We start from the raw sequence: 24,280 nt of genomic DNA, 5'->3' as shown, positions 1-24,280 counted from the left end.
TTTTTTATCGGATTGAGGTCAGGGCTTTGTGATGGCCACTCCAATACCTTGACTTTGTTGTCCTTAAGCTATTTTGCCACAACTTTGGAAGTATGCTTGGTAGGGCTGGTTGATACATCGAATACCCACATGTAACAGTAAAAGAACGAGCAAGGAGGAGGTGGGAACCGGACGAACCATCAAAGTAATATATAATGAAAACTTAAATAAAAAGACACAAACATAAACACACACACGGCAGCTGCATGTGGCTCTCACTCTCTCGAACTGCCGCATTCGGCTTATCTTTATCCCTCTCCTCGGCTGATTAGCCCGATTGGGGGCCGGGGTTCTCACTCACGGCCCGGCCCCACCCTCCTCCTCATCACACCCCTCCCTACTTTGCCTCAGGCCAGGGAACCCCCTTTTGGCCATGCCTGCCGGCAGGCTTTCCCCACCTTCCTCGAGACCTGGGAGGGAGACAAGGGGAGGAAAAAAGGGGAGAGGGAAAGAGCGAGGCGGAGAGACAGTGAGAGAGAAAATAATTGCTCGCCGGTTCCCAGACATGCTATCGCCTGGTCCTCGACCACTCCTCCACCCTCTGGCGGATGACAGTCACCCCTCCCCGGGCGGACAGCAGTGAGTCCTCCAACCCCTGCCGGATGGAATGCCCCTCCGCATTCTGGTGGCCAGTAGCAAGACCCTCCGCCCCTGGCAGCAGCTTCACCACTCCAGGCAGCCGTTCCACTGCATCCAGGCGGCTTGCAGCAACTCCTCCGTCCCCCGGCGGATGGCTCCTTTGGGCAGACGGCAGTGGCGAGGACTCCATGACAGCGCATCCCTCCTCCTTCCCAGGTTTCAGCACCAATGTGTACAGAGGGGGTAAAAATGGGAAAGTAGGAGGCGGGAACCGGACGAACCATCAAAGTAATATTTAATGAAAACTTAAACAAAAAGACACAAACATAACACACACATGGCAGTTGCATGTGGCACTCTCTCTCACACACTGCCACATCTGGCTTGTCTTTAATCCCTCTCCTCAGCTGATTAGCCTGATTGGGGGCTGGGTATGCGCATTCACGGCCTGGCCCCACCCTCCACCTCATCACACCACGATATACACTACCAGTCAAAAGTTTTGAAACACTTGACTGAAATGTTTCTCATGATTTTAAAAATCTTTTGATCTGAAGGCGTATGCTTAAATGTTTGAAATTAGTTTTGTAGACAAAAATATAATTGTGCCACCATTTTATTTATAATTTATTTCATTATAAAACTAAAATTTAATTAAAAACAAAAAGTTTTTGAAATTGACAACTTGAACCAAATAATAAAGAAAAGCAGCCAATAAGTGCCCAACATAGATGGGAACTCCTTCAATACTGTTTAAAAAGCATCCCAGGGTGATACCTCAAGAAGTTGGTTGAGAAAATGCCAAGAGTACATGTCGTCATGGTTACTTGTGTAACCTCCGTTCCCTGATGGAGGGAACGAGACGTTGTGTCGATGTAGTGACACTAGGGGTCACTCTTGGGAGCCCGAGACATCTCTGGTCTTTGATAAAAGGCCAATGAAAATTGGCGAGTGGTATTTGCATGCCACTCCCCCGGACATATGGGTATAAAAGGAGCTGGTATGCAACCACTCATTCAGGTTTTATGCTGAGGAGCCGAGACAAGGTCCGGCCATTTCAGCGGGTAGTTCAGCATTGTGGCAGGACAGACACAAAGTCTCGTTCCCTCCATCAGGGAACGGAGGTTACACAACTAACCATGACGTTCCCTATCTGTCACTCACTCGACGTTGTGTCGATGTAGTGACACTAGGGGTCCCTATACGAAACGCCACAACTGGCTGAACTGTGTTACGTGAACTGGCGGTGTGTGGCGGGCAGACCACTGTGTGCCTCATAGCCAGCACACCAGGTCGACACGTAACCTCCCCCAAAATAGTTATGAGTGTCAAACGGCCCTTTGGGGACAAGTCGACTACCCAAAAGATAGAGACAGGCTAACCCAGTCATGGCCTCTTTTTCCCTTTCTTTTTTTTCACTCCCTAAAAAAGAAGGGGGATTATCTGACTGGGCCGCCAGGTCTAGTCGGGGGGTGTCCCTCCCAAGGGGAGGACACCGCGGAGACCACAGCTCGCCCAAAAAGAGGGGGGGATATTTAAGTGGAAAAAACATCACATGGTCTTTCCGACCATGTGGAGAGTCTTCTAGGTTGATCCTACCTAACGGGGGAGGAGTTACTACAAACATGGAGACTGGGGCAGAGGGGCTTTGTCCAAGGAAGACGAAGTTTGCCAACAGGGAAACGAATTAGCGGAAGATATACAATCGCATGGGGTTAGCCTTACAGGGAACTGCCACATGCGGAGCACCTACCCCATAACAGGACTCTTAGTTAGCACGTGTACTGGGCCGGCAGCGAATCTCTCTGAAAACTCGACTGCCACAGGGCTCGGAGGAAGTCAACCAGAGAACAAAGTTTGTAAACACTACTGGGAATTAATGGCGCAAGTCTTCAGCTCAAAAGGAGGTGGAAGGTGCTATGCGCAAGCGATACACCCGGCCGGCTATCCCGGGCTTATCCGCTTGTATTGCGTGCCACTACCTGGGATGAAACTGGTTCCACCCGGAGATTGTAGAACCTCGCAAAGGTGTTGGGTGTTGCCCAGCCCGCTGCTCTGCAAATGTCTGTTAGAGAGGTGCCACTGATCCAGGGCCCAGGAGGCCACTACACCCCTGGTAGAATGGGCTTGTAGCCCTGCCGGGGGCGGCACGTCCTGGGCATGATATGCCATAGTTATGGCGTCAATGAGCCAGGTGGCGGCGCTCTGCGGGCATAGGTGCACCGTGAGTGCCTTATCCACCAGGGGGATTGCCGAATAGCCCTTGGCCGCCCCACCATCGAGGGTGGTGAGGGCGGGGGAGCTGAAAGATCGGGACCGGGCAGTAAAAGGTGCCTCCCACGACCTTGTTAGCTCCTCATGCACTTCCGGGAAGAAAGGAACAGGGGCGGAGCTTGGCTGTGAGCAGCGCCGCAAGCCCAGGAACCAATCATCGAGCCGTGAGGGTTCAGGGGAGAGCGAAGGGTTCCACTCTAGCCCAACGCTCGCGGCTGCTCTGGAAAGCATGTCCATCATCTCCGCGTCAGCCTGTGACTGAGGCTTCCACATCCGTCTGGACGAGCCCGCTCTCCAATGCTGCGCTCGAGAGCTCATCACCTTCTCCTTATTCGGGCTCCGAATAAGAGGTCGAACTCACCGTGAGACGAGCCAGCGGACTCATCCGGAAGCCGATCGGGGCAGATGAGCGTGCTGGGGAATGGGTGGTCCGTGGGGGGATACCCGGCAGATGTGGTCCCATTGGGGTCCCCAAATCGCCCCCAATGCTAGCCACGCTGGCCTCATACCCGTGGGTGGAAGGACCGAGGTGGGGAGCCTCTGGGGTGGCTTGCTTTTTACGAAGGCAAGACGCGACCTCATCGTTGCCATGGACATTTTCTCACAATGAGTACATGACCCATCCACGAACGCTGTCTCCATGTGAGCAGCGCCCAGACACGAAAGAGAGTGATCGTGGCCATCAGAAGGCGAGAGATAACGAGTGCAAGGAATAACACACAAACGGAAAGGCATCTTTAAAAAGACATGTCTTTAAAAAGACGTTCCGTGTGTGCTGCTCTTTTAGAGAAATATACTCTTTTAGAGAAATATACTCTTTTATTTCTGCCGAAGCACCCAGGGGCGTTCTCTGCAGTGCACCAGTGCAGAGGGGGGAGAAGCCGCTAAAATGTGCCATCAGATCCAGTAGAGGTGAATGAACAGCCGTGGGAATTCAGCTCAGTGAGCATCGACCGTTCGGCTCCGAAGAGAAAATCTGAATGAGTGGTTGCATACCAGCTCCTTTTACACCCGTATGTCCGGGGGAGTGGCATGCAAATACCACTCACCAATTTTCACTTATCAAAGACCAGAGGTGTCTCAGACTCACAAAAGTGACCCCTAGTGTCACTACAACGACACAACGTCGAGTGAGTGACAGATAGGGAACAAACACTTTTATGTTGTTTCAGAGCAAAAACATAATTATCGAGATATATATCGAATATCGTCAGTTTGCTGAAAAATACTGAGATATAAATTCTGAAGCATTATCGCCCAGCCCTAATGCTTGGGGTCATTGTCCATTTGGAAGACCCATTTGTGTCTGAGCTTTAACTTCCTGGCTGATGTCTTGAGATGTTGCTTCAATATATCCAAATAATTTTCCTTCCTCATGATCCCATCTATTTTGTGAAGTGCACCAGTCCCTCCTGCAGCAAAGCACCCCCACAACATGATGCTGCCACCCCCATGCTTCATGGTTGGGATGGTGTTCTTCGGCTTGCAAGCCTAACCCTTTTTCCTTCAAACATAACGATGGTCTTTATGGCCAAACAGTTAAATTTTTGTTTCATTAGACCAGAGGACATTTCTCCAAAAAGTAAGATCTTTGTCCCCATGTCCACTTTTAAACTGTAGTCTGGCTTTTTTATGGCAGTTTTGGAGCAGTGGCTTCTTCCTTGCTGAGCAGCCTTTCAGGTTATGTCGATATAGGACTCGTTTTACTGTGGATATAGATACTTGTCTACCTGTTTCCTCCAGCATCTTCCCAAGGTCCTTTGCTGTTGGTCTGGGATTGATTTTCGCTTTTTGCACCAAACTACGTTCGTTTCTAGGTGACAGAATGCATCTCCTTCTTGAGCGGTATGATGGTTGCATGGACCCATGGTGTTTATACTTGCATACTATTGCTTCCAAGGATGAGCCAGACTTCCACAATTTTTTTTTCTGAGGTCTTGGCTGATTTCTTTTGATTTTCCCATGATGTCAAGCAAAGAGGTACTGAGTTTGAAGGTAGGCCTTAAAATACATCCACAGGTACACCTCCAATTCAGTACACCTCCTATCAGAAGCTAATTGGCCAATTGTCTAAAGGCTTGACATCATTTTCTGAAATTTTCCAAGCTGCTTAAAGCCACAGTTAACTAAGTGTATGTAAACTTCTGACCCACTGGAATTGTGATATAGTCAATTAAAAGTGAAACAATCTGTATGTAAACAATTGTTGGAAAAATTACTTGTGTCATGCACAAAGTACATGTTCTAAATGACTTGCCAAAACTATAGTTTGCTAATATTAATTCTGTGGAGTGGTTAAAAAATCTTCAACCTAAAGTTATCTGAAAACAATGTGGTGAACATTTTTGGTGCTGTAAAATTGTTTTGATGGCTCTGTTAATAGTTTTGACAGTATTGAAATTTATGTCTAATAATTTGAAGGGGAAAAAAGTATATTCTACATATCAAGGAATAAATAGGCATAATCTGTAAAAATGTACAATGTAACTTTTTTATTGTCACTTTTGGTTGTGTGACTGTTAAATTCCTTTTGATTGCAATTCAACATCCAGTGAGGTGTGTACAATTCAATTCAGATTCCAATTTAAATTCCAATTCCACAAGCCAATTCTTAGATTCTGCATTTTGCACAACCCGGCTTTTTATCTCTCTGATTGTCTATGTACCTGTCCTTCAGCATGCTGAGGTATAATGTTGTCAGTAGGACTGAATACAGCTGCTATGAAGGAGGTCATGACTGATGATAGGCGGTATGTTTTATGATTGGTTGCTGTTTATGTGGATGCCTGGTGTTGTCGGGTTTCTATGTAAATCCTACTATGCATGCCACGTCTGAATGGTCTCTGGGTGTCTTCATGACCCTGTGGGGTTATATTTGACAGAGTCTTGACTGTGCAACATAGGCAGATTTAAAGCATTAGTGCTTCACCTGCAGGTAACTGACACTGACAGCCACTGATCAATACATCTGCACATATTGAAGAGAGACATCAGGGGCAGCAGCAATGGGTTGGAGAATTTCTCATGAATACAACACATCAGCAAAGCACATAATTAGCATTTCTTAACCCTGTCTAAATATAGCCTGTAATATTGTGTTCCAATATTTGACCAAACAGAAGGCAAGAACAGAACATTTTTACTTTACTGCAGGTAAAAGTACAGCAAACTAAAAGTAGATTTGCATTTCCTGCAGGAAATAACAGTTCTTGCAAATCAGCAAAAGAATTGTGTTAAAGGTTTAAGACAGAAATTAAGTTCGATAGAGATTTGCCCTTAAAAGTTGAGTTGCAAACATGTTGCTACATAAGAACAACAGTACAAAAGTTGTCCACATAATTACATGTCATTCGTCAAGCAAATGTTAGTTTACATGCTTGGCAAATGATGTGTACTGTAATATATGGGTTAACCGTTGAGTCCTTATCTAGCAACTTGCAAGCAACATACGTTTTTAACGTTTTAAAATGATCACACGGGAAGTCGCATGTTGTTTCCAAGATTTCTGATGTTGTTGCAGAACATCGGCTTCAATGCATTTATCTTCCTCTGTGGTGCGATCATAATCACGTTGTATCAGCTCCATGGGAGACACGGGTTCGGATCCTGCGCTGAAACCAGGAAGTAATTGTGTTCGCGTAATCAGTGACAAGCATGCTTCTGATGTTGCATTTTTCCCTCTAACATAACATTTTTACTCCCCTGATGGTTACGTTTAGGTTCAGGGTTTGGGTTGGGGGGTACAGTTTATAAAATATGCATAACTCTTCACTGTATTACTGCCTGTACGTCTGAAGTCACTTTTGGTGCCCCTCTGTGGACATTGTGTCTGGAAAATGGAGCTCACACGTGCCCATATGCCCAACAACACTGTTTTGGCCACTGGGGGTGGTGTTTTGCATTTCAGTAAGCAAAGACCGATTTTAGCTACAGAAAAGTCAACCTAATGTTTCTGATTTCACTGTGAGATCAGTCTGTCAAAATTCATGCTTGAGGTATGACTATGTTGCAGCACAAATGTTCAAGTAATGTTAACTACAGAACATATTTTACTCATAAACTGAAAATCACTATTCAAAAAACCCATTTGAAATTCCACAGGAAAACCCATGGTGAATTAGCCCTATGGGTTGGCCTTCAAACTGATGCCATGACTGAACAGTCAACTGTATTTGCATACTGTCCATCCTAAATAGTATGCAAGATTATGCAAGACAATTACTTTGTCCAAATTCAAATTATGTTAAAAATAACAAGTCAGAGGTGCCCGGACAGACTGTGAACACGTGAAAATCGGTGACAGGAGGTTGAATATTTTGTCTGTAGGGATGGGACGATATATCGAATTTTGATATATCGCAAACCAAAAAAATGACAAACCATATCGAGGCAAAACTCAATATATTGAAATTTGAATCAGTTTTTTGTCCATCATAAATGAAATGACCCATCAAACATCACAATCTCTCTATTGCTTGATTTGACCCCTACTGCACTTTTTTCTATACTGCTTACAGAGTTCTCACAAAAGTCCTTGAAGTGCTTAAAGCACCTGAATTTAGCTCTTAGAAATTTAAGTACTGGAATACCTGTAAAAAAAATAATTAAAAAGTGCTTGAGCATAAATCGGACCATTTCTTCCGTGTAATGTGAGTCCATCAAAGATGAGATCTCACACTCCGCTCTCATTGAATAATGTGTCTTTTAATATCCTTTATGTTCTTTACAGTCATATGAAAAAGTAAAATGAAATTTACATTTAAAAAAATGTGGCGGAACGACCCGCCCATCCCTCTTGTCATTGTCGCCCCACCTTAGGGCCATCCTTCAGCCAGGCTCACGACGGGAGTTGGGCCGGAGAGCGAGAAGAGGTGCATAATTAATAAGCCTCGTTCTGACAGTAGTGGATAAAGTACACCTGATGTGAATTATTCTTCATCACCACTGTCTTTATAATGCAGAGCACACCTCTTCTCAGGAAGCCAGCTTCAAACATCTGTGTGCACACACTGGTATCCTCACACGTCCAGGACCAGAGCGGAGAGGGTTCGGACAAATTAGATGTGTCGCCGGACCTGCTCCTCGGACCCCCGGCATGAGTTAGATGTGTCGCTGGGGGAAAACAGCACACGTCACAGCCGACAGGCTAGAGGCCAGGCCGCCTTCCCCTCTCACCTGCCATTGGGCCTGGGAAGACAGGCCGCCAAGGATGCTGCCGCCTCATGTGCCCCGTCAGACCCCACTCATGCCTGAGCCAGAGGCGCAAAAACCATATATGCAAGGTATGCAATGCATAGGGGCGCCATGTAAAAGGGGGTGTCAGTGGCTCACTAAAGGTGGTGCAGTCGGCCTCCTCGACCCCTCCAACATCACCCCCCCACCCCCCTGCTCAATGCTTACAATGGATGAGACTCCCCTCCCCTCACTTGACAGATACATGGGGCACAAAATGTAGTTTTGCATACCCGCTCGGACATGTGTAGTTGCACCCCTGGCCTGGGCCATTCCTTGGACACTTCCCTGCCCTTCACGAAGCGCCGTATCACTGCGAGGATGCCAGAATCCCCCTTTATTTTGAACACCATTCCCCCTGGACACTTTATTTTCTCCTTTTATGGACATTTTATGTTTATTATTATTTCCAATATATGCCTCTCCAAAGCTTGACACCACACCCACTGGGTGCTTCTCATTTCCTAAATTTTGCTTCCTCGTTTCCTTTCCTGGTTTCCTTGCTCCACCCACTTAGGAAACGAGGAAAGGATTTAAGGAAAGGAAATGAGTACAGAGGAATTGAAGGAAGATGTTTTTGTAAAATGGAATGTCCTGCTCGCTCAAGCGTCACTTCAGAGCGCCGTCTCTGCGCTGCTGCATTACATCGGAGCACTTTCCATTATATTGTTGAAACTTGATAAACTGATATTTTCATTATAAAACCTAATAATTCACAGTTAAAGTATGTGACAATTATGGTTTATTTAAACCACAAAGGTGAAGTATGAATTAAATCTGTTGTGTCAGATGTAAAGGGGGAGGAGAATTTGTGCGTGCGTCAGGTGCTTCGACCAGAAAGTCTTCCGCATAGGAAGCTTCTGTGTTTCCTCACTCAAGAGTCCTCGGTAAGCTTCCTCGGTCCTCGATCCTCGCCTCCTCATGGTACATTTAGCGAATTGATACATACCTCATGATGGCGGAATTTGATCGGTTTCTGGGTCACGGATTCGAGGACGGAGGAGCGAGGAAGCAAAATTTAGGAAATTACAAGCACCCAATGTGTCTGTCTGTTGCTCACCCCACCACACAACAAATTGCATGGATGCGCTAAAAAAACAAAAAAAAACAAAAACAAAACGAGACTTCTTTCTCGTTAATGAATGAACAGAAACAACTGTGTGTGCCTCTGTGAGATGCGTGTTAAACTCTTAAAGTGACGTTACCATTATAGCACTTGTTATACAAATGAATGTAAACTTAATGTTATTACTTGTAAATTGTACACGTTATTTCAAACACTGACATCTCATATCATTATTATATATACAATTTCAAGAAATAATATTAATATTTTTATATTTTTAAAAAGTTAAAATGTGATTATAATAATCAAGACAAACAAATGATAAAATAATTTTTACAAAAAATTCACATACTTTTTCAGGACAGGTTTTGTTCAGTTCTATTGCTTGTTCTGCACCTGATCAGCCTGAATGTAGCCAACTATTTTTGCAGGCTTATTTGTTTGTGATCTTTTCTTATAGTTAAAGGTATGTGAGAAACTATTATTTAAACTTTGAGCATTTAAATTGTGCATTATTTTGAACTTTATTTTGATGAGAATTTATATTGTGCATTTTGCCCAAAAATCATTAAAATAAATGCAAATATTCTGCCATACTTTGTCATTTAAGTGTTATCATATCGAATCGTGAACCTCATATCGTATATCAAACCGAACCATGAGATAACCATATCGTCCCATCCCTATATGTCTGTGATAATCAGTCTATGCTTTCAAATGCCCAAACTGCACTCCACTGGCTGAAGCTGGAATGCACAAGACATGAGCAAATGTTATATGAATTGAAACATTTGAATATATGTGACATGAAAGGCACAATGCACAACCAAAATGTCCTGGTTACTTGCGTAACCTCCGTTCCCTATCTGTCACTCACTCGACGTTGTGTCGATGTAGTGTCACTAGGGGTCCCTATACACAACGCAGCAACTGGCTGAACTGTGTTATGTGAACTGGTGGTGTGTGATGGGCAGACAACTGTGTGCCTCGTAGCCAGCGCACCAGGCTGACACGTAACCTCCCCCAACATAGTTATGAGTGTCAAACGGCCCTTTGGGGACAAGTCAACTACCCAAAAGATAGAGACAGGCTAACCCAGTTGTGGCCTCTTTTCCCCTTCTTTTTTTCCACTCCCTAAAAAACAAGGGGGATTATCCGACTGGGCCGCCAGGTCTAGTAGGGGGGTGTCCCTCCCAAGGGGAGGACACCGCGGAGACCACAGCTCACCCAAAGGGGGGGGGGGGTATTTAAGTGGAAAATACGTCACATGGTCTTGCCGACCATGTGGAGAGTCTCATGGTAGATCCTACCCAACGGGGCAGGAGTTACTAGAAACATGGAGACTGTGGCAGTGGGGGCTCTGCCCAAGGAAGACGCAGTTTGCCAACAGGGAAATGAATTAGCGGAATATATACAATCGCATGGGGTTACCTTACAGGGAACCGCCACATGCGGTGCACCTACCCCAGAACAGGGCTCTTAGTTAGCACGTGTACTGGGCTGGCAGCGAGTCTCTCCGAATACTCGACTGCCACAGGGCTCGGAGGAAGTCAACCAGGGAACATAGTTTGTGAACACTACTGGGAATTAATGGCGCACATCTTCAGCTCAGAGGAGGTGAAAGGCGCTATGTGCAAGCGATACACCCGGCCGTCTATCCCGGGCTTATCCGCTTGTATTGCGTGACACTACCTGGACGAAACCGGTTCCACCCGGAGGTTGTAGAACCTTGCAAAGGTGTTGGGTGTTGCCCAGCACACTGCTCTGCAAATGTCTGTTAAAGAGGCACCCCTGGCCAGGGCCCAGGAGGCCGCTACACCCCTGGTAGAATGGGCTCGTAGCCCTACCAGGGGTGGCACATCCTGTGCGTGATATGCCATAGCAATGGCATCATGAGCCAGTGGGCGATCCTCTGCTTGGAGACAGCGCTTCCTTTCCGCTGTGCACCAAAGCAGACAAAGAGCTGCTCAGAGATCCTAAAGCTCTGCGTGCGATCCAAATAGATGCGTAAAGCATGCACCGGACACAGTAACGACAGGGCTGGGTCTGCCTCCTCCTGGGGCAGCGCTCACAGTTTCACCACCTGGTCCCTAAAAGGGGTCATGGGAACCTTGGGCACATAGCCCGGTCGGGGTCTCAAGATCACATGAGAGTAGCCCGGAGCGAACTCCAGGCACATTTCGCTGACAGAGAACGCTTGCAGGTCTCCTACCCTCTTGATGGAAGTGAGCGCAGTCAGGAGGGCAGTCTTCAAGGAGAGTGCCTTAAGCTCAGCTGACTGCAAAGGCTCAAAGGGGGCTCTCTGTAGACCTGAAGAACTACAGAGAGGTCCCATGAGGGAATGAGGCATGGTCTGGAGGGGTTCAGCCTCCTGGCGCCTCTCAGGAGCCTGATGATCAGGTCGTGCTTCCCTAAGGACTTACCGTCCACTGTGTCATGGTCTGCTGCTATAGCAGCGATGTACACCTTCAAGGTGGAAGGGGACAGCCGCCCTTCCAACCTCTCCTGCAGGAAGGAAAGCACCGATCCGACTGTGCATCTCTGGGGGTCTTCCTGTCGGGAAGAACACCACTTAGCGAACAGACGCCACTTAAAGGCATACAGGCACCTCGTAGAGGGGGCCCTAGCCTGAGTGATCGTGTCTACCAACGCGGGTGGTAGACCGCTTAGGTCTTCCACGTCCCGTCCAGGGGCCAGACATAGAGATTCCAGAGGTCTGGTCGCAGGTGCCAGATGGTGCCAGTCTCTGAGAAAGAAGGTCCTTCCTCAGGGGAATTCACCGGGGGGCTGTCGTGAGGAGCGTGAGGTCCGAGAACCACGTCTGGGTGGGCCAGTAGGGTGCTACCAGGACGACCTGCTCCTCATCCTCCCTGACCTTGCACAGAGTCTGTGCAAGTAGGCTCACTGGGGGAAACGCATATTTGCGTAGGACAGGAGGCCAGCTGTGTGCCAGCGCATCTATGCCGAGAGGTGCCTTGGTCAGGGCGTACCAGAGCGGGCAGTGGGAGGATTCTTCGGAGGCAAACAAGTCTACCTGTGCCTGTCTGAATCAACTCCAAATCAGCTGGACCACCTGAGGGTGGAGTCTCCACTCTCCCCTGAGGGTAACCTGCCGTGACAGCGCATCCGCTGCAGTGTTGAGGTCACCCGGGATGTGAGTGGCTCGCAGCAACTTGAAGTGCTGCTGAATCCAGAGGAGGAGACGGCGGGTGAGTTGTGACATACAACGAGAACGCAGACTGCCTTGGCGGTTGACATATGCTACCGTTGCCGTGTTATCTGTCCGAACTAACATGTGCTTGCCCTGGATCAGTGGCCGGAACCTCCGCAGGGCGAGCAGAATTGCCAACAACTCAAGGCAGTTGATGTGCCAACACAGCCACGGGCCCGTCCATAAGCCGGCAGCTATGTGCCCATTGCAAACAGCGCCCCGGCCCATTTTGGAGGCATCTGTCGTGACCACAACGTGCCTGGAGACCTGCTCTAGGGGAACACTTGCCCATAGAAATGAGAGGTCAGTCCAAGGACTGAAGAGACGGTGACAGACCGGCATGATGGCCACGCGATGTGTCCCGCGGCGCCATGCCCATCTCGGGACTTGAGTCTGAAGCCAGTGCTGAAGCGGTCCCATATGCATCAACCTGAGCAGGGTGGCCACCGCTGAGGATGCCATATGCCCCAGGAGCCTCTGAAAGAGTTTCAGTGGAACCGCTGTTTTCTGTTTGAACGCCTTCAAACAGGTCAGCACCGACTGTCGTGCTCGTTCGTGAGGCGCGCCGTCAATGAGACTGAGTCCATCTCCAAACCGAGAAAAGAGATGCTCTGAACCGGGAGGAGTTTGCTCTTTTCCCAGTTGACCCGAAGCCCTAGTCGGCTGAGGTGCGAGAGCACCAAGTCCCTGTATGCACACAACATGTCCTGAGAGTGAGCTAGGATTAGCCAATCGTCGAGATAGTTGAGAATGTGAATGCCCACTTCCCTTAACGGGGCAAGAGCTGCCTCTGCGACCTTTGTGAAGATGCGAGGGGACAAGGACAGGCCGAAAGGGAAGACCTTCTACTGATACGCCTGACCCTCGAATGCAAACCGCAGGAAGGGTCTGTGTCGAGGTAGAATCGAGACGTGAAAGTACGCATCCTTCAGGTCTACCGCCGCGAACCAATTTTGATGCCGGACACTCGCCAGAATGCGTTTTTGCGTCAGCATTGTGAACTGGAGTCTGTGTAAGGCCCGGTTCAGTACTCACAGGTCCAAGATTGGCCTTTTTTTCAACCCACCGCCTTTTTTTGGTACGATGAAGTAGGGGCTGTAAAACCCCTTCATCTCGGTCGGAGGAACATTCCGTAGGAGGGTGGCGATCTCCGCGTGCAAGGTAGCAGCGTTTTCGTCCTTCGCCACGGTGAAGTGGATACCGCTGAACCTGGGTGGACGCATGGCGAACTGAATCGCGTAGCCGAGTCGTACGGTCCGGACCAGCCATCATGACGTATTGGAAAGCGCTAGCCACGCATCCAAGTTCCGCGCGAGGGGGACCAAAGGGACAACGTCGTCGGACGTACCGGCAGGTGGGGCCTCGCGGCATGGCAGAGCTCGAGGTGCCACACCATGTCATGGCTGTGCTGAGTCTAGGAACATCGAAGCACTTACCTGGCTTCTTGTGACCACCCCGGAACAGCCTGGGATGGGGGAGGAAGAGGCCTGTCCTCGCAACCTGTGGAGACTGTCACATCGGGTGCGGATGTGTGCCACAGCTGGGCGCGCAGGGGCGGGGAGACCGCCGCTGGAGCGCCAATCCTGCAAGGGAAAAAAGGTGGACGTGGTCGTGATGATGACCGTGCACACCGGGTATGTGTCCCAGGAAAGGAAACAAAAGATTCTCCACCCGGCCCTCCACCAGGGGATGGAGTGGTCTTACTACCAGCTCCAATGCAGTGGGTTTTGTTGACCCTGGGTTGCCCATCTCAGGGGCGCTTTGATGACCTTCGTGGGTTCCGGCTGTGAGACGGGTGGCATCTGCTTCCTGCGGTGGGCTCCACACCGGGGCCAGGCCGAAGGGGAGGGCTGTGGCGGAGCCGGTGCAGTCACCGCAGGGGGACGCCCTTGGCGATGAGCAGACGGGGTGTGGGATCTTGAGCCGCGCCGGGGCAGGATATGCCAGATAGCCTCCGTCTGCTGCTTCACCGTTGAGAACTGCTGGGCAAAGTCCTCGACGGTGTCGCCGAATAGGCCAGCCTGGGAGATGGGGGCAGCAAGGAACCGTGTCTTGTCGGCCTCACCCATCTCGACCAGGTTGAGCCAAAGGTGGCGCTCCTGGACCACTAATGTAGACATCGTCCGCCCGAGAGACCGCGCTGTGACCTTCGTTGCTCGGAGAGCGAGGTCGGTCGCCGAGCGCAGTTCCTGCATCAGATCTGGGGTGGAACTACCCTTGTGCAGTTCTTTTAGCATCTTGGCTTGGTGGACCTGCAGGAGAGCCATGGCGTGCAGGGCAGAGGTGGCTTGTCCAGCAGTGCTGTAGGCTTTGGCCGTCAGGGACGACATGAACCTACAAGGCTTGGACCGGGAGCTTTGGGCGGGAAAGCATGTCCGTCATCTCTGCATCAGCCTTTGACTGGGCAATCGTCACCCAAAGGGGGGAGCCCAGCTGAGGATTCTGCATCCATTTCACTTCTTTTCAAATGTAGTATCTTGCCAGCCGGAGATCAAGATAGATGTGATATCATAGGCACAGTGCGGACATTTTTGGGGCATTATCATTTGGTGCATGGAGGTGTTTGTCCGTAATTTGGGACATTCTGTCCAAATTCAGTCAAAAAAACTAACATGACGATTTCCCATGTGATCATATTGGACCAAATGGTAAACTAATTCTGGTCCATTTTCAAAAGGTGCATTCATGCATGCTTCTTTTTCAGCTGATATTGCCCACAACACCTTGGAAGAGAAGTTTGTGACAGCTCTCTTTCTAATTTTTCATAGTAGTTCATAGTGCAAAGTGTAAGTATGCGAGTTGAAATACTGCCATGGAATTACTTATTGCACCTTCAATCTTAATTTTTTTAAAAGTATAACGTTTATAAAAACGCAAATTACACAGCACACCAAAAGGCTGAAATTATCTGCAGAAAAAATCTTGAATGGAGTCAGTACTTTAAGTGGTTGGAGCTGAATAAACTGCAGAAAGATGTGCAAAGAGGAAGAATAAGAAGTATGAGGGATTTCAATATAGCGATTGCTTTTTTCAGCACATTAATCATGTTACCTACTATGTAACAAGCCAAGTAAGCAATGCTGATCTGTGTGTTGCAGGAGAGGATGGCTCAGAATCGCAAGCAGAAACTCCAGTCAGTGAAACCAGTGGAGATGGCACTGCATATCAGGCCTGCACCAACACAGTACTCAAGGTGCTGGGAGGCCTGCTGGTGGTGTTGTGCGTCTCCTCGTCCTGGGTGGGCACCACACAGATGGTCCAGCTCACGTTCAAGTCCTTTTCCTGTCCTTTTTTCATCACCTGGTTTAGCACCAACTGGAACATCCTCTTCTTCCCCCTCTACTACTCTGGGCACGTGGCCACCACCAGAGAGAAGCAGACACCCATTCAGAAATTCAGGTGAAGTCAGAATAAATGAATCAGGTTAATTATGATGTGATGTGCTCAGGGTTATTATAGTTTTTTAACCTTAGTTTTCATTGTAGTGTTTGTGTTTTAGGGCTGCCAAAGTTAAAGCATATTTTAGTTTAGTTTCCAAATATGTTAAGTTAAATTTTTTATTTGAACAATTTTGTATTTATTTTTTGTTAGCAATATTGACAATAACACAAGTTAAAGCTGTATCGAGTTTTAAGTCAATAAAAATTACCTCCCTACCATAAACCTTAAACCTAAACCTAACCGATAGTGTCATAAAAAGCAAATGTGACACGAAAAACAGATGAGGTTTTTAAGGTAAATGCTCTATCGCATTTTAAATCACCAAAACTGACCTCCCTTCCCAAAAAATTAAACATTAAACTTACAGATGGTGCTTTAAAAAGCAAATGTGACATGAAGAGAGACAATCTGATTCTGAACACACTCAAACAAGCTTATAAATGTAATTGGTTATGTAATGCAGCAGTAATATGTACCTTATAATTCGTGCACTAGTAAAAGTGTTTAGATGTCATAAGATAGCATTGTTTGAGGAACTGGACAAAAAGTGTTTATGAACTGATAATCTGCCCATTTACTCGTGATTTGAGTGAAAGGAAATAAAAGTCATTGTTTAACGCCTCTAATGTTCATTTCACCAGGAAACTGCCACGATGCGTACAACGAGTCACGTAAAAAGAATTTTGCAAAAAGTCAGGTATCGTAATGTGTTTCTATAAGACCAGGGACTCGTTTCCCATTAACGATTGATTTTAGTGGTTGAGAGTGTTTTCTACGAGCAATTTAGCAAACGTTAGTTATTTTTTAACGTTCGTTTCCTAAAACTACACTTAACATGAACGCGCAAGGACATGCTTTAGGTGTTAATTAAGGGTGTGTTTACACTTGTAGTTCGGTTCTCTTGGTTCTCTTGGTCTGGACCAAAAAAGAAAATGATACATTTAGTCCTGTTTCGCTTAGCGTTCACACTGGCATTTTTAACACCGAACTTAAAGATACAAAACAAAAGGCATAAAGATAAGGTCACAACCTGATTGGACAGCTTTTATGACGTATATTTTGCAACAGAACTTGCCGAACATCCAAAACAATGCTGGCTGCTGGGCTAAATGTGCTCATTGGACCCACTTTCCCTTAACCTATCCCTGAACATTTTGAACACTTGAGCATTTTTGTGCATTTTTTCCAGTATACTGGAAATATGCTCGTCAGACCAAATGTTAATAAGGAACTTTATCTCCTCATTGCTCCATGTTTGCCCTCTGCTCATTTTTTTTTGCATACACCGCTCTTACCACTCTTTCTATGTTATCAAATCACGTGATTTGTAGGGTCACATCTTGTGACATCACATCCTGTTGTTGGTCCGTTTAGACATCTTTGGTCCATGCTGCGTTCATATATCAATCGAACTGCACCAGAGTTCATTTGGAAACGGACCGAGACCTTCTATTCAGGGGGTCTCGGTCCGCTTGTTTGGTGCGCACCAAGGTTCGGATGGCAGCGTTCACACTTGTTCAAATTAACCGCACTAACAGAGCAATCACACCAGAGTTCGTTTTTATCGAACCAAACCTGCCAAGTGTGAACACACCCTAAGGGAGTTGCTGTCCGTATACGTGAAGTGATGAAATGTGACCATAGTGCTGCTCGTCATTACAACTTGTAATTGTAAATTACAGTACCTCGCTGGAAATATTTAAAAATTATTTCCTAAATGTACAACCTAATTCAAGACATAATTACATTTTGTTTTGCAGTTATTTTGTGCAGAACGTTCTATTTCTTTTACACAATCACTGCTTCGTTCATCAGGTGTGCATTTGTAATATTTTGTTTTCACAAATTGCTCTGTGGATTGAGATGAAAGCTTCCAGGATCAGTAAAGACAGCGGAGGATCTGTGTATGGTCCTGCTAATCACAAGCATTAATTGAATATAACGAGGTTCACCGTGTTATCGCGAAGCGCAAAATAAGGAGATGTGAAGAAGCTGCGTTTTAGGGACATTTACCGATCAAAGGGAGGTCTGCTGTTTACTCCCAAAAGTGATAATGGTAAGAAGACCAATGCTAAAAAACAAAATGGAAAGAGTTAAAATGCTACACATGTGGTGCAGACGATAGCTGTCAGAGGGTGTCAGAGAGGAAGAGGAGACGAGGATGATGAGCCAATATACAGACAATTTTCATGCACGGCTGCAAGTGATTTTTTTCTTCTGTCTCTAATTCTTGAATGCAAGCAGGAGTGAAATTAGAGAACTTTCAACATGGGAAGAATTTCAATGAATAACAAGTCACATTTTGGTCTGTCCATTAAACAAAGCTTTTTTATGGCATCAGAAAACGTAAAATTTAACGCACCAGTCGTATGGACTACTTTTTTGGTGCAATTTCTTTTTTTTTTTTTTTTTTTAGAGCTTGACTGCCCCAGTTCCCATTTTGGAAAAAAACTCTCCGGACAATCTTCAAATGATCTTTGTTCCACAATATGTTCGAATAAAGTAATACAGGTTTAGAACGACATGAGGCAGGTGAGTAAATTATGACAGAATTTTCATTTTTGGTCAGCTATTCATTTACGTGCCTCACCCAAGAGCATAATGGTGATGAATTAGCCCTTGCATAATTTGAACCTGCAACCTTTTGGTTACCAGCCCAGATCTTTACCCACTTGACTACACTACAGTACAACACACTACAATGCTACAGTTTTGCATTACCAAAGTAAGCAAAGCCACCCTTTATTTTCTCCTCATGTCATTGTGTAGGGAATGTAGTCGCTTGTTCGGGGAGGATGGAATGTCTCTGATGGTGTTTCTGAAGAGAACAGCACCCTTCTCTATCCTGTGGATGCTGACAAACTATATGTACTTGTTGGCACTGAGAAAACTAACTGCCACAGACGTTTCAGCGCTCTACTGCTGCCACAAGGCCTTCGTCTTCCTCCTGTCATGGATCGTCCTGAAAGATCGTTTCATGGGTGTGCGGGTAGGAGGAATATAACTTTGAATATCACACATTATTATTCCATTATTACTACATGATATTTACTCTCTGGAATGCTTGATTTTTTTGATCAATTGGGGCATTCAATGGTCCAATATATTTGTATAATGACCACTGAACTGTTCAATTGACCATTGTCCCAGACAACCCATTTTCACACAGAGCTGTGAAAATTTCTCAGCTGGTGATTACTGCAAAATAACATTATCCCTTACATACACCCACAACCACTAAGATTTATAAATGAACTTATTATGCTTAATTGAATAGATACAGTGAGTGTGTTGAAATGAGTTAGCAGCACTACTTGTTGATATATTGTCAAATGATTCGTGAAATTGGATTTGAATTAACAGCTTGATGATTATTGAGAAGGAACCACTAGTGTGGCACGTATTTTTAATGCTAAGGTACAAAATGGTGAGTTAATAAGAATTTATTCTCGTTCAAGTGTAAAAAAGGTTTGCCTTGCCAGTTTGCTATTATGCTCACTGTATGTCAGAATTCCTGACTCATTTTGCTTGATGTTTTGGAATTGGAATCATAATTTCCTATGTATTTGCTTATTGCACCAAGAAAACATGAATCCAGATCCAACTGAAATACGAAAGGAGGCAAGTGCAAATCAGTCTTACCCAGAGGTGCAGTGATGGCAATCATTATGAAAAGTTTATTGTAGTCATTTTTAAAGAGTGGATTTCTTAATAATCTTCTTATTCTTTCCTCTTAGATTGTGGCTGCCATCATGGCCATCACGGGCATTGTCATGATGGCATATGCTGATGGTTTCCATGGGGATTCCTTTATGGGTGTGGCCTTAGCTGTTGGCTCTGCCTCCACTTCAGCTCTCTACAAGGTCAGTGCAGAAATCCTGCTCACCTGAAATGATTTCTCATTCCTGTTATGCAGTAAATTTTTCACTAATGTGTAAATAATCAAGTTATAATTAATAAAGTTAAAGTGATCAGAGCATATTTCTGAAAGTCTGGTATATCCTTTTATAGAAATACTTCCTTATACAACACAGCCATATAGATTTTTGTAGCCATCTTATTCTGTTAAAAAAGGGCTGCTTATTTTACTGTGAATGGCCATTTTTGACTGAAAAAAGTACAGGTGCAACTTGTGTTTTTTATTTTTTTTTATTTTAAGAAATCATACCATTTCTTCTTCCCTGAAGTAAAAACAATAATATTATGCACTTCTTTTGGGACTTTATTTTTTACATATAACTTGTTTACATATACATTTCTTGATTTCACCTATGCAATTATTAAATTGAGTATGCAAATAAGCAAAAATGATGTAACTTCATTACACTAAAAACCTACACTTCTATAAGTTGAAACATGATGAAAATATAAGAATCTGTTAAGCATTGGGGGCAGATTGCTGCCATCTGGTAAAAACAAATAAATTAATTAATAACATGACTTGACAATCATATAATGTCAATAATAGCCAGTAGATGGCTGCAGTGTTCTATGCAGTAACATACTGTGTAGTAATTCTAAATGTTATAAAGTTATGCATTTTGATGTATATTTGTACATTATCAAACTATTATTTGTCAAAGTTTAGCTTTTTTGTGTTTGTTTGTTTAAATGTTTTGAAGTGAAGTTTTTGAAATAATGTCACATTATGCTTACAGTCAAACCTGACCTGGTGTTACAAGGAAAATACTTTTTTGTTAGAAATTTTGTTGCCAATCATTAATTTCACACAAAACAAATTCATAAGTAAATTAATAATAATGTCAATACAAAATTGTATTTACAGTAATAAACAGAAATGAACAGCAATTGACTGTGGAAATTCAGTTAGTGTATAAAACAGAAGACTCAGACTTTGTTCTGTGTGTGTGTGCGTGCTTGCGTGCGTGCGTGCATGTGTTTTTGGCATGTGTGTTGTTCTACGTTCTGTCACAGCCTTCTGGCTGTGTTAGTCTCACCCATTTATTTGTGTGTGTGTGTGTGTGTGTGTGTGTGTGTGTGTGTGTGTGTGTGTGTGTGTTTGTGCGCACATGCGCTGCATTGTGGGTGTGTTATATATTGTATTTTAAATCTAAAAAAATTGTTCTGTTTTTAGTCTTTCCCATTCATTTTCTTATCGTTAGTCAATTTTAGAGTAGAGGAAAAGTAGAGGAAAAGTCACCAAGTCACCAAGTCTTGGACTGCTCAGATAAAGGAAACCATTTTTAGTGCATCAGGAAAACTGATTTTGTTAAAAAATGACCCAACAGTATACGAAGGTTAAAAGTTATAGTGCTCAAAAGCTATTGCACAAAAGGAATGACCCAGAGGAGCCTGATACCCATAAATATTACTTCAGTGATATTTTGTGTTTATATGCATTTCCTGCAAAACCTCTTTGTACCACTCAGGTGCTGTTTAAGTTGTTCCTCGGCAGTGCCAATCTGGGCGAGGTGGCTCATTTCTTCTCTACAATGGGCTTTTTCAACCTCATCTTTATCTCCTGCGTTCCCCTCATCCTCTACTTTACCAGAGTGGAGCACTGGGGTTCCCTCTCATCTTTGCCCTGGGGTTATATGTGCGGTGTGGCCGGCCTTTGGCTAGGTATCATTGGAATTCTGAAAAAACACATTGAACATTCACTAAGCCACACCTTAAACCATTATAGACCAATCCTACTTTAGCAAATGTTGCCATCACCCATATTATCAGATAAGCTTTTACTCTTTTTGAAAACAAATTAATTAGCCAGAATACATGGATATTTTTGAATGACAGTCAATGGGAAAGCATGCTTTTTGGAACTAAATGGAGTGGTTCCAGCATCTAGCAGCAGGGCTAATGGGGCGATGCTAACCAAAAAACTCCCGACCCCTTAGATATAACTATAAGAAAACCACTTGTAGTTTGATTTCCCTGAAAAGTGTAAACACTGTGGCTCTGTTGTTAGAACATCCTGACCAGCCTGACACAGCAACATTGGCTCTACTAGTGGCGTGAGATCAGGGCAGGGGCATGTTCCGCTACCCAAAACCAAAATATCTTTATTTTTGCAGTTACGTTTGGTGACGCTTCATTCAAGCCCACATATGAATCATGTAAATCTCCAATTCATTCCTTTTGGATGTTCTGTAAAGCTTGTCTGAATGAGCAACAGTAACTAAGAAGGGCGGGGCTTAACGCGGGTCAGTGCTCCTCCAAAAAATAACTTGAGTGTGTACATAGTATTGGCATTAAATACTGCTGATGGATCACCACTTGATAATTGCTGGTTTAGATGTGAGTTACAGTGTCATAATGGATCAAATACAATGCTTAAATACACTTCCAAGAGTGCTTTAAGTGCTTAGTAGGTGAGAGAATTCAGGTTAGAATCATCAGTTTACACTCATAGTAGCATTTCTTAGATATCCAATATGTGCTGTATCAGACTGTGTAGACCGTGGTAGAAACAGATCCACTTGAATTTACTGCATATTTTAGCAAAAATGGGTGCTACGTCTCTAGGGTTTTTTAAAGACAGGGCAGTATCCATTAACTTTGGGGGGGGCGGGGATGTTAGTATGTTGAAACCATAACAGCGTGTCATTGCTTTTTTAACAATCTCTTTTCTCTCTTTCCCTCTCTGTTATAGTATTTAACATCCTGGTCAATGTTGGAGTGGTGCTCACATATCCTATTCTCATATCTATCGGAACGTTACTCAGTGTTCCTGGCAATGCAGGTGTGTGAGTCTATGCTGTGCGTCATTATATATACAGTTCAGCGCATAAGCTTACATCCCCTTGCAGAGTTTGCAAGATGTTTATTCATACAAAAATAAATAAGAGGGATCATAAAAATTGCATTTTGATTTTTATTTAGTACTGCCCTGATGAAGCTATTGGACATAACAGATATTTACTCCACAATACAAAATACTAACTGAATTCACACAAATGATCTTGTTCAAAATGTACATCCCCTTGATTCCTAATATGGTGTATTGCTTCCTCAATGATCAATGATTGTTTCTATGTTTTGTGATAGTTGTAAATCTGTCCACTGTTTTTCTTTTTTGTTTTTCTTTTTCTTTTTTTTTTATCCTTGCACATTCTTTGGTTATCCAGCATGTTCTGAACATTTGTATTCTTCCCAACAGTGGCTATATGATGTTGAGATCCAGCTTTTGACACTTAGGACAATTGAGGGACTCATACACAATGATTACAAAAGGTGCAAACATTCGTTGATGCTCAAAAAAAAAAAAAAAAAAAAAACACTACATCCAGAACCAGAACCATTAACCATAATAATAAATATTAAGGCAAATCAAATCAAATAGGCCTACATTATATCATATATATATATATATATATATATATATATATATATATATATATATATATATATATTGTGGCAATAAATAAGTAAAGCATTTAGATAACACAAAATGTCAAATAATTGTTTTGTTTTGTTTTTTTGTTTTTGTCATTTAACATAATCTATTTAGTGACCTGAGTATCCTTTATTGCTATATCTGCTATATTTATGTATATAATATATATAAACATTTACATTTACATTTATTCATTTGGCAGATGCTTTTATCCAAAGCGACTTACAAAAGAGGAAAACATAAGCGAGTCATCTTAAGGAGACAGTGGTATGAAAAAGTGCCATAATACAAAGTTTCACTAGCATCAGAATAGTATTCAAAACAGATTAAAGTGCAACAAGAATTTTTTTTAATTTTTAATTTTATTTAATTTTTTTATTATTAAATTAGTGACTGGTTAAGTGCTCATGGAAAAGATGTGTTTCTAGTCATTTTTGGAAGACAGAAAATGGGTCAGCTTCACGGATGGAGTTGGGAAGGTCATTCCACCAACGTGGTATGATGAAGCTGAAAGTCCAGGAAAGTGTTTTGGTGCCTCTTTGTGTTGGTACAACAAGGTGACGTTCCTTAGCTGACTGCAGGCTTCTAGTGGGCGCGTAGCTCTGCAAAAATGATTTTAGGTATGCTGGAGCAGACCTTGATACATGCATTAACCGGCAGCCAGTGGAGAGAGACAAGGAGTGGTGTAACGCGCTCTCTTTGGTTGATTAAAGACCAGACGTGCTGCTGCAATCTGGATCATTTGCACGGGTCTAATTGCACATGCAGGGAGGCCTGCAATGAGAGCGTTACAGTAGTCCAGTCTAGTTATGACAAGTGACTGAACAAGCAGTTGTGTGGCATGTTCAGAGAGGAAGGGTCTTATCTTCCTGATATTGTAGAGTGTAAATCTACATGATCGTGCAGTCTTTGAGATGTGGTCTGTTAAATTTAGATTGTTATCGATGGTTACCCCTAGATTTATGACCGTTTTGGAAGGCGTTACTGTAGTTGCACCCAGATGTACGGTGATGTTGTGTTCAACAGCAGGGTTGGCTGGAAAGACAAGGAGTTCGGTCTTAGCTGGGTTGAGTTGCAGGTA

At 44.4% G+C, this 24,280-nt stretch overlaps 1 protein-coding gene across 4 annotated transcripts in view; it reads left to right on the top strand.

The window, feature by feature from the left end:
• Positions 1-24,280, top strand: part of LOC127411330 (solute carrier family 35 member F4-like) — a 75,544-nt gene that overhangs the window by 39,267 nt on the left and 11,997 nt on the right. For 2 of the 4 annotated variants that reach the window (XM_051646839.1, XM_051646841.1), the window contains exons 2-6: positions 15,500-15,800; positions 18,612-18,831; positions 19,580-19,705; positions 21,233-21,425; positions 22,456-22,545. In XM_051646839.1, coding sequence (XP_051502799.1) covers positions 15,500-15,800; positions 18,612-18,831; positions 19,580-19,705; positions 21,233-21,425; positions 22,456-22,545 — 930 coding nt within the window. Of the gene's footprint in view, positions 1-8,136; positions 8,175-15,499; positions 15,801-18,611; positions 18,832-19,579; positions 19,706-21,232; positions 21,426-22,455; positions 22,546-22,962; positions 23,011-24,280 lie in introns of those variants that run through there. The other 2 variants (XM_051646843.1, XM_051646842.1) reach the window with 2 other exon arrangements.

The sequence above is a fragment of the Myxocyprinus asiaticus genome, chromosome 20 (assembly GCF_019703515.2).
Source record: "Myxocyprinus asiaticus isolate MX2 ecotype Aquarium Trade chromosome 20, UBuf_Myxa_2, whole genome shotgun sequence".
Lineage (NCBI taxonomy): Eukaryota > Metazoa > Chordata > Actinopteri > Cypriniformes > Catostomidae > Myxocyprinus > Myxocyprinus asiaticus.
This window is presented reverse-complemented; position numbering and strand designations above follow the sequence as displayed.